The sequence below is a fragment of the Amphiprion ocellaris genome, chromosome 21, assembly GCF_022539595.1.
Source record: "Amphiprion ocellaris isolate individual 3 ecotype Okinawa chromosome 21, ASM2253959v1, whole genome shotgun sequence".
NCBI lineage: Eukaryota > Metazoa > Chordata > Actinopteri > Pomacentridae > Amphiprion > Amphiprion ocellaris.
The window spans coordinates 4,828,459-4,845,162 of NC_072786.1; the positions used below are offsets into that span (position 1 = coordinate 4,828,459).

General features: G+C 41.2%; 1 protein-coding gene across 2 annotated transcripts; it reads right to left on the reverse strand.

The window, feature by feature from the left end:
* Positions 1 to 1,120: 1,120 nt before the first annotated feature.
* On the reverse strand, positions 1,121 to 4,731 carry LOC111564809 (E3 ubiquitin-protein ligase TRIM35-like). Of its 2 annotated transcripts, none has more exons than XM_023264610.3 (7): positions 4,653 to 4,731; positions 3,987 to 4,468; positions 3,723 to 3,818; positions 2,500 to 2,730; positions 2,386 to 2,408; positions 2,187 to 2,305; positions 1,121 to 2,058 (listed from the first exon to the last, which is right to left on the reverse strand). In XM_023264610.3, the coding sequence occupies exons 2-7, from the start codon at positions 4,434 to 4,436 to the stop codon at positions 1,508 to 1,510; spliced, it is 1,470 nt and encodes a 489-aa protein (XP_023120378.2). In that variant the 5' UTR covers positions 4,437 to 4,468; positions 4,653 to 4,731; the 3' UTR covers positions 1,121 to 1,507. The 2 variants fall into 2 exon arrangements, with proteins under 2 accessions (XP_023120378.2, XP_023120377.2); XM_023264609.3 differs by having other exon boundaries at positions 4,557 to 4,697.
* Positions 4,732 to 16,704: the final 11,973 nt, after the last annotated feature.

The following is a 16,704-nucleotide window of genomic DNA, read 5'->3' on the forward strand; positions in this document are numbered from 1 at the left end:
TTTTGCATGGAAAATAACAAATTGTATCACTTTCAACTAGTTATCCATTACAAAAGCACCTCTCAAGGAAGTGCGTTAATTCCAGATCACATGACCTGCTCCACATGATGTCATTTCCTCCTGAAGAAAAGACTGGCCAGACTCCAAGGCTTTCTGAGTTATTTAATATAAAGTAGTGTGTGAGTCAAGTGTGGATTTATGGCATGTCAACAGGTTTACTACAATATCTTTATAAATAACTTTTGATTTCAATTTTACTGAATTGTATTTAAGTTATTTAAGTAAACTTGTAAAATTAATAATGTGAGGTATTTACCCCTTTATTTAAATTAGTCACCTAAATTCTTACTACTGTATATGCAGTATTATTTAGTTTTAAATTTAGTATTTAATCCTGCTAGTAAATTGTTATGATGAATAATAGCGCAGTCTTAATCTTAATGGCAAATTTCTATAATTTGCATAACAAATACTATTTTTAATATTATATAATATATAGAATATTACATAATATATTGAAACTTGTCATGTAAATTTGTAACATTAGTCTAATTTCTTTGCACTTTGGCTCAAGGTCTGTTGTTTTACATGTGTTTTTGACTCGGCTAAAGTTGGTCAAATAAATATATTGTTACAAAAACACTGCTGGTATGATCCACCAAAGCATTTTGTGTATTCTATAACATGTGAGATGCAGTTTTTTTAATCAAAGGCCACACAGAGAACTTTGCTCTTGTAATACAGGGCATGTGTTTACTGACTTTCATTTTCAAATAAGGGAGTAACAAAATATTTTTCATTAATCATCATTAAAAACAAAACAAATGCTACTCATGCCCCATTAACAGAACTGGCAACTTGACAGTCTGAGAGGAGTGACTCACTTCAACACACAGCAACATGAAAAAAGACTGTAAAATGTTGTTACACCCTTTTTTCAAACATAATCTAAACTGATTAAAGTTAGTTATTTTTCATAATTTGAATACACAATCATGTATGAGTGATTTTACATCCATAAGGTGACCTATGGAGCCATTTTTAAATCACTCCTTACTCATGTTTCATGCTTTAAAGTACTAATCATTCATTTATTATAGACCAAACAGGACTAGGGAAGTCATGGTACTTGCAAAGAATTTATTAGTAAATTAGCAGCATAGTGTCAAACAGCATCAGTATTAGCACATGAAGCATTTTTGGTTTTCTATATGGATCTGCTGGGCTTGAAAAACCAGATGAACTATTCAGATAGACTGTGACATGCATGATTAATACATTACTGTAGTGCATTTTTTCCCACATCACAGTGCACCAAAATACAAAATATATGCTCACACTTATACAATAAAAATTCCAAAACAAACAGTGCAAGAAACACAGAAACCATATTCCAGTAAACGCTCACTGAATTTGAAGTTTAAAGTTAGCATTCACTGTGTTTTAAAGTGAAAAGTCAGAGGAAAATGCAGAAATGATGTGATCTCAATACAAAAAAAGATTTCTCTCAGTTTTGTGCTTCAGTCACAGCTCTCAGGCCAACATCCACCGGTTCAACGGTCAAAGGACACTTCTGACATCCCACCCAGAAGTACGGGAACACTTTCTCAGTGATGGCGTGTTTGAAGGTGTAGATGTTCACGTCGTTCTGCGGGTCATAGAAGGAAACTCTGCCCTTGTCACAGTCCAGCAGCACTCTGACCATCTGCGGGCTCTTCTTCAGGCTCAGTCGCGTTAAAGGAGATGTACCTGCGAAGTACATGTTGTGGTAGAAGTACACACACAGGTAGCCGTTGCTCAGGACCGAGGACACTTTCTTTTTCCTCTGGACGGATTCTTTAGCCACGCCGACGACCCAGGCCGTGTTATCCCCCACGTTCACGTCCCAGGCCTGCTTGCCGGAGGTGAAGCCCTCCCAGCCCAGCACGGCGGTGTCGGGGTCGAACCTCTCCGGGTTGTCGGGCAGCTTCTGCTTCTCCTCGCTGTCACAGACGCTGGTGAGGTCGTCTGACAGGACGAGCCACGGGGCGGCGGTGTTCGGGTCCAGAGTGACCGGGGCTGAAGAGAACATGGCAGACGGTCAGCTACGACTGCTTCAAAGTCACCAGCTTTTGTCCACCTCAGGAATCCGTGAGGAGGAAGTAAAAACTGCAGCAGGAAATAAATAAAAGGATATTGAAACTCACTGTATTTGGCGATTAGATGCATCTTCTCCAAAACGTGGAACATTGAAGAGCCGACGTATTTGGCCACATCTATGAGAGCTCCTGGAGCCATGACTGGATCTTCAATTGGACGATTAGCTCTGCAGAAAAAGACACATCATGTATGAAAACAGAGAAATGTTGAAAGAAAAGTTGAAAATATAAAATGATTTTCTGTTACCTTGCTAGTGCCTTCTTGCAATTCTGAAAAACACAGGCAAATTCACTTCAGTATTTGTGGGAAAAAAACAACCATCCATGCATTCATTCATATTTCAAACATTTCCAGACTTACATGAAGGACAGAGATGCCCTCCGAAGACACCTCCTCCTCCAAAACTCTGATGGATGCGGACACGGACGATATATTTCTCTCCATTTCTTCAATCTTCTGCTTCATCTCGCCACTCTTCTGCTCTTCCTCTCTCCTCAGGGCGTCCATCTTGGCTTCTTCTTCGGCCTGGAGGAAGCTGTGAAGTTTTTCAAATTCCTCACGGGTCCGTCTTTCTACAAATCGAGCCTGGGCCTGGAGGGAAAATTTGGATTTGCTGGGTTGACTGTTCAAAATTTGAAATGTCTTAACCTGCCTATGTGAAGTGCTATGAGATGACTTCTATTGTGAATTGGCACAATAAAAATAAAATAGAACTGAAAAAAACTGTACTTTAAACCAACTTAAATATGGCTTGGAAAAGACCAGCACAAACTATAAATAATAAATAAAGAGTATTCAAATGCTTTCTAATGCTATATTATGTTAGCTAATCATGTTGAAAGGCTAACTGATGATTATAAAACCCTTGTGCAATTATGTTAGCCCATGAATCAGTCTTAAATCCCAAATTATGCCAAATTTTCATCTTTTATTTTAAAAAAATTGGATTCTTCTGGCTGAAAATGCCATAAAAAAGTGAGAGAAGTTGGTAAACAGAGATGTCAGGGATAGACTTCAAAATTTCTCCCATTTTTAAGCATTTTTTTCTAAAATTGGCACATTCAAAATAGTCCATGTGCCTTAAAATTGTCCCAAATATTTGAGAAAATGCAGATCTTCTACCATTCCAATTGATCCTGATGAGTTCCATGTTCCAGAGTGTTCTTGTAAAGTATAAACTGACAGGAAAGCAGTTTTTTTCAATGAAGAAAACATTAAATCAATCAGAAATACAATCTAGACATTGTTAATGTGATAAATGACTATTCTAGCTGGAAATTGCAAATTTTTAATGGAATATCTCCATAGGGGTACAGAGGAACATTTCCAGCAACCATCACTCCTGTGTTCTAATGCTACATTGTGTTAGCTAATGGTGTTGAAAGGCTCATTGATGATTAGAAAACTCTTGTGCAGTTATGTTAGCACATGGAGAAAAGTGGGAGTTTTCATGGAAAACATGGAATTGTCTGGGTGACCCCAAACTTTTGAACGATAGTGTACATTACAGTGCAAAAGAGGTATGTACAGACAGATATACTGTAAATATTTATGGTGCAAAAACATACAGTCTGTTACTGCACCTGAATGTGCACCACGGTGTCCTCATAGTTCTTCTTCATTTTGTCAAAAGCATCTCTCTTCTCCTGCAGCGAGCTGAGGGCAGACTTCATTTTCTCCTGAGTAAATCAGTAAAAGAAAACTAATTAAAAGCTTTGTGGAAACTACAGATGAATCTAACTTCAGGCTTGTAACCGTCTTGAATATAATACTTCCTCACAGCTGCTCAGGGAGCTTAGAAAAGCAGCCCAGAGCAGGAACACATCATTATTTCTACCTGAATTTACCTTCACGTCCACGACTGCCTCGCTCACAGGGCAGCAGTCGTGCTGCTTGTGTTTCCTCGACGTGTGACAAACCACACAGATGGGCTCCTGTTCCAGCAGGCAGTAGAGCTTCAGCTTCTCGCCGTGAACTGGGCACATCTCCCCTGGATCACAGTACATCTCCCCCACTGCTGCTGCTGCTGCTGCTGCTGCTGCTGCTTCCTCCGGACCTTCACCCTCATTCAGGTAGGACTCACACAGGTTCCTCAGGGTGAGGCTGGGCACCGGGTCGTCCAGGCTCTGGGTCCTGCACAGAGGGCAGTCACGGTTTCGTCCATGTGGACCCCAGTACTGCTGCAGACAGGAAGCACAGAAGCTGTGGCTGCATTTGAGGACCACCGGCTCCCTGAAGATGTCGCAGCAGATGGGACAGGTGAGCTCCACCTCGGTGAGAGAGCGCCTGCCTGCCATGCTGACACTCAGCTGCTGCCTTTCCCTGGAAACTGAAAGTGGGCCAAAGGTTTAAGTGTTGAGCAAACACAAAGGGAAAACCTTGTCTTAAATACCCACAAACACTTGTGATCTATTTACTTCACTGTGTGGAAACAGCTGCACCCAGATCAGCTTTTAGAGCCTCTACATACACATAAATAACTCTAAGTTTAATATAAGACCAGATAAGCAAACCTGACTCTCCCAGTGTAATCACAGAACTGCGTGCTTGACTGTTAACACTTCCTGGTTCCTGTTTTGATGAGTCACCCAAGGGGGCGGAGTCTCAGACAGAGCAGGCAGTGTTAACCCTTAAATAACCTTCAATGCAACGTTGCATCATCTAAATCGATAGTCTCCAACCAAGGAAGAACAACCAGAGGGGTTACACATTATGTTTCTCTTTTTTTTCTTCTAATGTTAAAAAAAGCTCAAAATCCTTCAAATTACATAAATTGAAAAGAAAAATATCCCCAAATTGGCTGAAACGCTCATAGATCCCATCAGTTTTAACCCTTTGATGCACATCAGGGGTCAAAAGATACCCATATTCCATTGAGTATGGGTCACTTTTGGCCCATGTTGTGCATCAGGGGGTTAAAGATCTACAGGCTGGGAAAGTTTGTTCATGACACTGGTATGAATAATGTCACATTTGAGTCTTAAAATCAACAATCTATCAAAGTAAAAAAAACAACAAAAAACACAAACTCCCTCCTCAAATGAATCTATAAATATGAAATCTGAATTTTAATGCAACCCAGTTAAAGTAAACAGGAAAATATGTTTATTTCAAACTCTAAATAATCATTTAGGTGCAGCACTTTGGACAAAGCTGCATGATGACAGTTCTTCTCAGCAGCAAATGATGCCATCTAGTGGATAAACACAGCAAATGGTTTGGTCTCACTGTGCAGCTAATGGCAGCTTGTGAGCACGTTGTACACTTGAATGTGCAGTGTGATCACTTTGTTTATCCAGTTTTTGATCGTTAAAAAAAAGTTTAAGTAAAGTCAGTGGTCAACAAACTCATTTGTTAATTTCATCTCTCATTTAACAGCAAAAACACAACAGTTTGCATCATGCTGCTTTCCAATATCCAATCAATCATATCATTAGATGCTATTAAAATACTAATAAGAAAGCTAAACTGTCAGTTTGTCATTTATTATCGTAATGCTGAAGTCCTTAGTCACACTCCATGTGACTCCTTTTATCAAAAGTATGCTGTAACTGTCCAGAAAAGCCTTTTGTTGCTATTTTTACGCTCTAAAGAACAAAATCGAATAGACGGAGAAAAATAGTCTCTCACTGGGGTTCTAGCTCCTTGATAAATGTATTGAACAACCTCAGAGCATCAGTGTGCAGAATCTATTCATCTTTATTTTCCATTCTGTCGACTTCTCATCTCTAGCCACCTCATGGCTTCTGGGATCCTAACATGATTAACTGAAAGTAGCAGAAAGTTCTTCTGATTCTCGCCATCGGCTGGTTGAGGCCTGAGTCAATATATAATTGAGGGACTTTTGAAGTCCATGGGATATATCTTGCATACATTTTTATTGAAAGTAAAAAAAACCAAACGTTTTTATGTTCATTGTGATCATGTCTTTACAAATTCTAGAATTAATTATTATGGAAACAATCGCTTCTTAATAAAAAATGACTGGATATCACGAAAATGTCAACTAAACAACCGTCCCAATTTAATAACAACCACCTTCTAATTAGCTAAACAATAATAAAATGAGCTGATTCAGAAATAATTTTGATTGTGTTCTTTTTATTAAGTTGAGATAATCATAACAGATATTTCTTTTTTGGCAAGATATCAAATGCTCTTCCTCCCTCCTATCAAACGTGATTTCTGCCTTTATATTCCCCTTATAATAAAGCTACATTACACTTAAATTTCATTGCACTATTGCTAAATTTACAGGCAATGTTGTTTATGCCATAATTTCATCATTGATTTTTTAATTGGATTTTCACTAAAACCATTTGTATAATTCAGCTCATGTAGAACATACAACGAACTGGCCATTGTGTTGCAAAAAGAACTTATATTGAAACAAGACTGCTCCACAAAGCTATCAGAATGCAAAAAAGCTCTCAATGGCACTGAGTTAATTTTTGGCAAGCACAATAATCGCCATCTCAATTGAGTGTGTTTGCATCATTAGCTAATTCGAAAACACAAATAGCTGAAGCTTATGGGAATAATTTTGCAAGAATTTGGCCGTAATCGTAATGGAAAAACAGAAATTTTGAGCTGATTGTGGGCCTAAATAAAACAGTAATGGGTTTTTAAGTTGCTACAGCTGATGGAGACGTGAATTTGTGCCAGATTTTATGGCAGTACATCCGTCATTGCCGAGACGTTTCATTTTCTCAAACACAGAAGTCGACCTGCTTGTGAGGCTGCAGGGAAATCAGGGGATCAACAAAATTCACCCACAGGGAACCAGGAATATCTGGCAAAAATTTAGTGGAATCCACCTTGTTAAAATGGACTGCTCAGCCAAAAAAAGAAGTCGCACACTCTGATATTTTATTGGACTGCCTTTAGCTTTGAGTATTGCACTCATTTTTTTCACCAAGATCTTACATTAATGATGGGAGAGTCAGACCACTGCTCAAAGTCTTCTCCAGCACATCCCAAAGATTCTCGGTGGGGCTGGACTCTGTGGAGGACAATCCATGTGTGAAAATGACGTCTCATCCTCCCTGATCCGCTCATTCACAGCGTGAACCCCATGAATCCTGGCATCGTCATCCTGGAACATGTCCATGTCATCAGGGAAGAAAAACTCCACTGATGGAAAGACCTGGTCATTCAGTATCTTCAGGTGGTCAGCTGACCTCATTCATGTCCATGAATGCATTGGTAGACAAGCAAACAGAGTTTGTATTGGGTGCGTTTTGAGATTGGAAGCCAGTGGAGGTTACGGAGAACAGGTGTAATGTGGATGTGTTTGGGCGTCCTCGTCGTGTATTTGACAGTGTATTTGACCCAAGCAACAGACTGACTTTGCCATCCTTTGAATGTTTTGCACGTCTAATTTTGACCCAGTTATACAGAAGTCAGTCAAACTGATGTGAATGCAATCCTGCTACCTCTAACAAAACCTTGCAATAAACTTACTACAAAACAAGAATCATATTCTTGGGGACTGAGCTTTTCTGACACAAAACTGGCAGAAAAGCCTTTGTCTTCCATAAAGGAAAGCTGCAGCTTCCAGCAGATGTTCGCCTTGTTAATTTCTTCACTTCCCAGCCTAGAAAGACTAAGGACATGCTTCAGTTGGCCACTAAAACTTCGATGCAGTTTAGTATAGGAACACACTATCTTTACAAGTCTATTTGCGTTATCACAGGCTTTACGGTTTATTTAAATTATACTATGAGGTTGACCAAAGGTTCCTGTGACACTAATAAAATGGACTTATATCCTTGTTATCTTGCTTATGCTCTCTCATAACTGTTTATGAGCCATACGCTGAGTGGATATTTGTTAACAGGATGTGTCGCATCATCTGTTCAGCCATTTCTGATGCAGCGAATTGCAAGTTTGCTTCTGGTTTTACTCATGAGGAACTGTAATCACAAGACCATAAACATAATAGGCAGTAAAAGCAGACATCTGTACACTGAAATGGAACAAGAAAACATCATGTTGTCGTTATTCAGCACCACTAGATGTCAGAATGTACCCACTTATAGCAAAGCTGAGTATTTACAATAGCCAACTTATGCTGCAGCATCCATGCAGGAGTTCATAATCGCTTTGATCCGACATGACTTCAGGTAAACAGACAGATATCAATATAAAGGAATGATAAGCCGTGATCTCCTCGTCTTATCTGACCTTGCTAGGAGCTTTGAGAATCCCTGCTGCAACCTGCAGGATGAAGCAGTTAAATGCTCACACTTACCTGGATGTCACTGTCTGCAGCCTCTCCTCCCCTGTAAATTGGATGTCAGCCGGTGTGACCCGGGCTAATAGTGATTCATTATTGCTCACACCCAGCTAGAGTTCGCCGAGCTTCACGCGAGGGGAGGAAGGGATGGAGGGGATGGGTGAGGAGGAGTGGCTGTGTCAATCTCTCAGCATCTAATGAGGACAGGCAGACTAACAAACAAGAGAGACGGCCTCAGTCAGACCTGTCTCACTGTCCTCGCATGGACAAACTGCAGATTCTGCCAGTGGCTGCACTTCCTTTGTTATTTCTTCAGGCCAGGAAAAAGTATTGATGACTGCGGCTCATAGCGTGCATTAAAAACATTATCAGCGAAGCATATCGGTTTCATATTTATTTCACCCTTGTACAAGCCTATTTGCAAATACTTGACAAAAAGTCAATAGTCTATTACTCTGCTGTTCTACGCAGTTAAGCTGGACAGTAAAAAGTGAGCTAAAGCCAGTGAATTATGGCAGGCCATAAGAAGAGGGAATGAAGAGGGAGGAAGGAGAGGGAGGCAAAGAAAGAGACATTGGGAGAAATTTTATCGTATGGATTGATGGTGTTGGCAGGGACATTATACGTGTGCTTACACTGCCATTTTCTGCTTCAAAAACACAAATCTTGCCATTAGAGGTACCGCTTTCTCATAATGTACATATAATGTTGGCTGAATGCATAACTGATTTGTCTTTTTTTTGGCCTTTTTCGAGGTAGCGACTGAGCTGTCAGCAAAACTGACGTTATCCTGCTTTAAAGTCTCTCTGTGGTTGCTGTTTGAACAAAGTTTTCCTTTGGTTTGTTTTGCATGACACATCAGAATCCATGTTTCTGAGACTGTCATCAGTACACTGCAGTCTCAAGGTGGAAATGCTCAGACATGGCTTTTACTCCTTGTTTCGCTCATGATGTGTCTTCCGGCCTGTAAAAAAGAAACACCATATGGACACGTTTACAAGTTAAAAAACATTGATTTTCACTGGAGGAGGTCTTGAAATGATATGGCAAACTGTTGGTGGCTGTTTTTTAGTAGCATGTGGCTATATTTTCAAGCCTCCAAGTGTGCTTAGATGGAACATTAATCACTTAATCCACATGAGAGTTTACCATTTATTCACCAGAATATAGCCTACAGTGTTGACTGCTTAGCTGTAGTCATTTGCTATTGTTTCAACAGAGGGATGGCCCAGTTGGATGCACCTCCCTGCTCTCTCACCAGCAACCAACACACCGCGTACCCACATACTGTACATGGGTGTTGGCAGGTTAGCAGCAAATCACCTACTGACTGTAGAAATGCACTGTGTATTGCGGCAGTGCTGTGTTTGTGTAACAGTTTAGCTTCTATCTTCTTCTCCATCCATCCAGTATGGACCATTTTATCCCACAGAAGGCAACCTGTAGTTGAAGTTCTTTCATTTTAGTGTCCACTTCCACAGTCAGATCTTTCTGCAGCCTAGAATGGTCTGACTTCATTGGCCTTCTACTATAGAGAGAAAAACACTGGTTTGTTTGCTTTTGTTGTTTTTCAAGCAATCACAGTAGTCTTGGGCAGAGCTGAACGAAAGATGCAATGATCAGTATAGTGGCAGGATTTGTTTGTGTGCACCAGTTTAGCTACTGATTGACCAACAGCAGCAGAAATCCATTCATCCATCCAATATCTATATCCTGTTTTATCCCATAGAGGGCTACCAGGAGTTTCAGTTCTTTCATTTAATCTTCCATATCCAAACCATTCTATGATGCAGAATGGTCTGACTGCACCTCATTAGCAATTTTAATATAGGAGTGTTACATCCTCTGCTACTTATTGTGGTTGGTAATGGACTTTGTGCAGCCTCTGTATGTCTGGATGGATTGTGGAGACCTTACTGATTACAGCTGGCTGAAGACTGAGCTCCAGATTCCACCTGGCAGACATCAGGAGTGATTGGCCTGGAGCTCCAGACCTGCTCAGCCCTGGTTCTCCCCACCTCCTGACCAGTCGGATTGGTTCACCACCACAACTCCTCCTCCCACAAGCCACACCTGGAGAGAGTAATTCGGCAACCAAACTCCCAGTCAAGGCGGCTGGTGTGACGTAACCAGTTCGTCCTGGTACCTCTTTGTATTCTGACGTGGTCCGTCGGGTCCGTAGTCACTGAGGGGTGACTACGGACATTTTAGAGCTTCTGTTGGTGGCTACTGATTCAGTGTGGAACCTCCAGTCTCAGTGGGGATAGTGGCTCCAGTTAGCAGTTCACCAACTTTGAGAAGAAGCTATTTTGTATCTTGAATCTTCATGTTTTGTGTATTAAATGTCTGCGATCTGAGGCACCAGTTTTGTTTAGTTTTGTTTGTATTAGTCTCCGTTACTTGTGGTGGGTGTTGCTACTGTGATTTGGTTTTGTCTAAGGGGAGTTTAGTTGCTTTCTTTGTGTTTAGATAGTTTACCAACTCCTAGCCTTTGTTTGGTTTTATTTTGTTTTTGGGCATGATTTGGCAACATCCACCCACCAGCCCTGTTTTTCTTTGTGATCACATTTCTGATAATTTGCTACTGAGCAATAAACTCCTTTAACTGAACCAATTACATCTGGTTATTTTGTTGCGCCCAGCTGACCCTAGCAGTTGGATCATAACAAGAGGAAAAACACTTGCATACACAAGCAGTCACAGTTGTATTGGGTAGAGCAGGGCGAAAATAAAAGGTGACTTTTTTGTTGACCATTTGCACACAGGGAGGTGAGCGCTGCCATCCAAATGGATAATTCAACTGCTGTCCAAATCCTCTGCGAATCTTGACATTTTCAGTGTGGCAGGTTGCTGCTTGAAAGTTGTTTATAAAGGGGATTCTGAAAATGGTTACACACAGATAACAGAAGGGAAAGATGCGTGGCTAAATTTCCTTCCATTCAACAAGTCAGACAAGTGTCCACCAGAACCTACTTCTTTCATACAATTGCGGTAATAAAGACTAAAATTGTGTCAAATTGCTCAAATACAACTCAGCCCTCACCTCCTACAATAGATCTGACTTCATTATCAACTGTATCACCTCCTAAATTGGTCTAATATCCACTCCGACCACTTGATTGCAATATATCATGTTCCACTTTTGCATTAAGTGTCATTGTGTCCAATTCTGAAACATCTTATTTAACTATGTAAGTGCCCCTGCTGTGCTTTTTTGACTCTGACCATACATTCCACTGAATATTGAAATTGCTGCAGCATAAAAGATTACAGCCAGCAGGCAGCAGCTCGCTCAGCCCACAGTGTGGAGAAGACATTATAAGATTAATCTCCTAGTTTAGTCATAATTGTAATTGCAACCCAAGAGACGAGAGAGAAGGACAAGGACACCAGAACTGAATTATACATTTTTTTTCTCTTTTTTTTGCCATATCAATATTTGATCTTTTCAGAATCAAATGTGACGCACTGACGAATCATTTTCATGCTCTCCACATCGTGACTCACTAGCAGCAAGCTTCGTCGTCAAAGGGACATACTGCAGCACATCCATTTCATCAGAGGATGCTTTTATTTTGCCTCGTCTTTCACACATGAATTGAGTGCTCCACATAAATTGGATTAAATGCACAATTTCACCAGGGCTCGCGAGGCACACTCAAAGACCAGGTACTGTGTTTTTGGTCACATGTTAATTCTTCCCTCTGGTAACGGCAGAGAAACTTTCAACAACAATCTCACTCCGACACTGCAAGGCATGTATGATGCAGTTAAAAAAAAAAAAGAGTTTTGGTCTTTTCCCTGCCAGCTATTTTCGGTATGTATTTGGAGGTGTGTGGGAGGGGTTGACTGACTTGCATGTTGCTCACACACACCCACACGTGAACACGCACGCAGCGAAACCCACGCATACACACCCTGACATTGTTACAAACGCAAACGTGTGCTCGAATTGGAGGTAAATTCGATCTTACTGGAGAGGCTGCTTGGAAAGCCTCGGGCTCAGAAACCTCCTTGAGTCTCTGGAAGGTCGCCAGGCCCTCCAGATTCACAGGAAAACCTCAGTTATTTCCCCTCCACTCACACTCACGCACACACCTGCACACAGCGGCCCAACCCACTGAAATTTAAAGAAGTGACATCAATTGAATCAGCCCAGCCCGACAGGGACAGAGCGATACACCACAACACAGCTGCTCTCTCCATCTCTTAGCTAACCCATTTCCCCTCCTGGCTTCCTCCCTTCCCTTGAAACTCCAGCTCAGCAAAGCAGAGTGATGACAATTTTGTTTTTGCCGGATGAATTTGTTGTCTGTGATGACCCAAATCTTTATAAGTTTGTTTCACTGCTCTGCTATCAGAAATGGCATAGAGAGAGAGTCAGGAAATTGTATCCGTGGCAGGGAATGGCTCACGATCATTTTCCGTTGGAATTGAGTTATTTGTAACTTTCTTCTCGGCAGTTCATGTCATCTTGAATTGGTGATGGTGTATAGTAATGGAATTTCTTTGGTTCCTTCAATATTCATGAAAATAAATCTAAGTTACAGTGCATATAAAATGTGTTCACCTCCCCCTTTTATTGCTCTACAACGGTGGATCATGACCAAATTAACAGTTTTTTTCTTCTTGTTGTGTTTTGACAAGATTCTACAAAAAACTTTTTCATGCCAGCACAGATTATTCATAAAGTCAGTTATTTAAAAATATAAAATATTAAATAAATGATTGCATGGGCGCCCGTATAGCTCAACGCGTTGAGTGGGTGACCCATGTACAGGGCTGGTCCCCGACGCAGCTGGCCCGGGTTCGATTCCCGCTCGCGGCCCTTTGCTGCATGTCTTCCCCTGACTCTTCTCCCATTTCCTGTCTCTCTCTCACTGCACCTATCCAATAAAGCTGATAAAAGGCCAAAAAAATAACTTAAAAAAAAATAAATAAATGATTGCATAAATACTCACCCCCTCAAGTCTGAATTTAGTAGATGATCATTTGGCTGCAATTCCAGTCCAGTATACAGGGGTCCTCGACTTACGTCAGAGTTGCGTTCCTACAGTGTGATCTAAGTCGATTTTTGCCACAAGTCGGAACTCCAGGACCCCCTGTACATATGTCTCAATCAGCCTTGCACATGTTTCAGTCCATTCTTCTCTGCAAAACTACTCAAGCTCTGTCAGAGATCATGAGTGAACAGGCCTTTTCATTTCCATCCTCAAATTCTCAGTTGCATTTAGGGCCCAGCTCTGACTCAGCTTGTGTTCAAACCATTTCTGCGTAGCTTTGACTGTTTTGGGTCATTGCCTCTCTGGAAAACAAACCTCCCAAGTTGTAGGCCTCTTGCAGACTGCATCAAGTTGTCATCCAGGATTTCACTATAGTTTGCTGCATTAATTTTACCCTCTACTCATTCAAGTTTTCCGGGGCTTGCTGCTGAGAAGCATCCTCACATTATGATGCTGCCACCACCATGCTTTATAATGTGGATGGTCTTTGTGATGATGTGCAGTGTTTGGTGTCTGCCAAACATAGTGTCTAGTCAAAACTGATGTCATCAGACCAAAGAAACTTCTTCCAGCTGACTTCAGAGTCTCCCACGTGTCATCTGGTGAACTCTAATATGATCTCTTTTCAACAGTCGCTTTCTCTTTACCACTTTTCCATAAAGCTGTGACAGGTGAATTACTTCAGAGGGGTCACAGGTGTCTTGATGGCCTCCCTCACCAGTCTTTTTCTTGCTCGGTCACTCAGTTTCTGGGGGAGGTAAATTTGCAAGTGCCAAATTCCTTCCATTTCTTGATAATGGGTTCAATTTTAAACCAAAGGTTATTCAGTGATTTGGAATTTTCTTGTATCAAATCCCTGACTCGTGCTTTTGAAAAAGCTTTTCGCAGATCTGCTTGGAGTGTTCTTTTGTCTTTATGGTGTAGTTACAGCTAGAGGTAGTGACTCACCAGTGACTGGAAACTTTCAGATACAGGAGTGTTTATGCTACAATCACTTGAGACACATTCACTGCACTCAGATGATCTCAATTTCACTAATTATGCGACTTTTAGCACCGATTGGCTGCACCTGTGTGTTGAATGAGGTGAGTCACTTTCTTGACAAACTGCTGTCAAAAAAGCCAAATTAAAATGATTAGGTTTTACTGCTGAAAAGCAACAAAAGGGGAAAACTTCTCTAAGCTGCGTGAATGCTTTTCATAGATGAAATATGTCAGATTCTAGACTTGCTGTTGCAGCACAAGGAGGAACATGCAGTGACCATCTATGTGGGTCAGTTGGCTCAGCTCAGGCCTGAGCCGTCTGTCACCATCGATGTGTCAAATCAGCAGTGGCATGACATGATCGGCTGTGGGGCTGAAGCCCGGGATCTCGGTGGTAAAGAGGCAGAGCGACATCGTTGAGCTGGAAGCCTACAGAATGCTAAACGTGATCATCAGGCACATCATATCTGACCTTATTCAGTGTTTCACAATCCAGTTTAAGGACTTGGGTAAAGCATGTATGCGGTTTTGATCTCCAGGAACAAATTGGCCCCGGGCTTCCCCTCATTTCATAGACTGAAGGCAGGCCTGGGTCTCTTTAGGGCTCAGATGGATGTGCTTGTTCTGCCAGTATGACACCCAAAGGCCCTTTGTCATGTGACTGCGCACATTATGAGCTGATCTGGGAGACGGATACCCCGCCCTCGATGGCTCTATATTGTGACAAATATGAGATATGGATTGCTGGATGGAGGCTACACAATCCCCCATTGACCCCTACAAGTCCTCTATGTGTGCACATGTGTGTGTGTGTTTCAGCATGTGCTCCTACCGGGAGTGATAAAAGCCCACGAACAACGTATCAGAGAGTGTGTGATGCACATAATTCGTTTGATAAACGACCTGATAGTCGTGACCTGGACAGAGCAGTAGCAGAATACTGAGCCCACTTTAAAGATACAGTAGAGCTGCTTGGGTTATCTGTTTGAGGCTGAGAGTCGAGGTAGATAAACCAGAAACCTCTATTTAGGTTCAAATATTTGCCCTGCTTTTCCTGATAGGACTTTGAGACCTCAGCATTAATTAACATTCCTGAGGCTACACACATCAGGATGATTTCAGCCACTGACAATTCTGTGAGATTATATTATTTTTTTTTTAATATATATCTTAGCCACAGGGAGGATTTGAATGATATAAATCCCCATTGCCAGAAAAAGGATTGGAGCTTTCGCCTGACTTAAAGGTGTCAAACAGTCCGCGACGGCAGTAATCCTGTAATCTGGGCAGTCAGCAGCACTGCAAAAGGTCCTTAATACAGTATGTACAACGCAGGCTCACACAGACCCATACTGAAGCACCGTGTTGCCTTTAAGGTCACAGCTGCCACCAGCAACATTAGCAACACCACCACCCACATCTGGTCTATCATCAAATCCCACCTCACATTGCTCTACTTTATCCTGCCAACCCTTTGGTCCTCAGCTCCAATCATCTGGTTGCTGTGAGAGCTGAGTAGTAAGAAGGCGTCTTCTTTGGTACCACAACACTCATTGCAGTTCTTTATTACTCTACTTTACTCACTCTTTTTTATGAGTTTCAAGCATTTGCACAAAAGTAAATGGACGCTCTTGCACATTCCTTTTTTTTTTGTTGACTGGGGCTGTTAGCAGCAGTTTTTTACTGCAATATAAAGTCTTGCACCTCTATGGAAACAGCACAACCATAACCACAAGCTAAGAGAAGGAAAACATGTCCTCATTGCAGCATAGCAAAATTAGAATGCCATGAATAATATTCCTTTTCAAAAAAAATGGAAAAAACTTGAAGTCATCATATACATCATTTTCCAAGTTCTTACAGTTATCGTCAGTGCTGGATAACATGGTGGCTCCACATGCTATTCATATTTAACTATTTATATTATTACAACCTCCATAAGCTTGTTGTTTTTACACTACTGTACACATCAACCTTAGAAAGATGTTTCACCATGCAGAGTGTATCTTCCAACAACTTTCTCAGCAGTATACTATTTCTTAGCCATGCTGCTTTTACTTCACTGACCAAATATGTTTTATTTACCTCCCAGTCTCTCCTGTAATCTCCTCTTTGGTTTGTGTCAACACACTATGCTGTTCACCCAGCACATTTTTGAAATTTTAAATCTGAATCTTAGATTTGGTTCATTTTTCAAGATGAGCTGCAGGTCACACGTGATTAGTTCAAGGAGACCCCTGAAAGTTGAAAATACACTGAGTTTTTCAGATTTGAGAGGTTCTGGCTCTGATAAAAGGCTTGGACAAATTTCATGAAAGAAAACATGCCTTTTAAATCTGCT

Bases quoted from the DNA above. Each gene is read 5' to 3' on its own strand.
- LOC111564809 (XM_023264610.3), bottom strand. From the start codon at position 4,436: ATGGCAGGCAGGCGCTCTCTCACCGAGGTGGAGCTCACCTGTCCCATC. The intron at 3,819-3,986 runs GTAAATTCAGGT...TGATTTACTCAG, and splicing joins AGGCAGTCGTGGACGTGAAG to GAGAAAATGAAGTCTGCCCT. The intron at 2,306-2,385 runs GTAACAGAAAAT...CTTTTTCTGCAG, and splicing joins TGCAAGAAGGCACTAGCAAG to AGCTAATCGTCCAATTGAAG.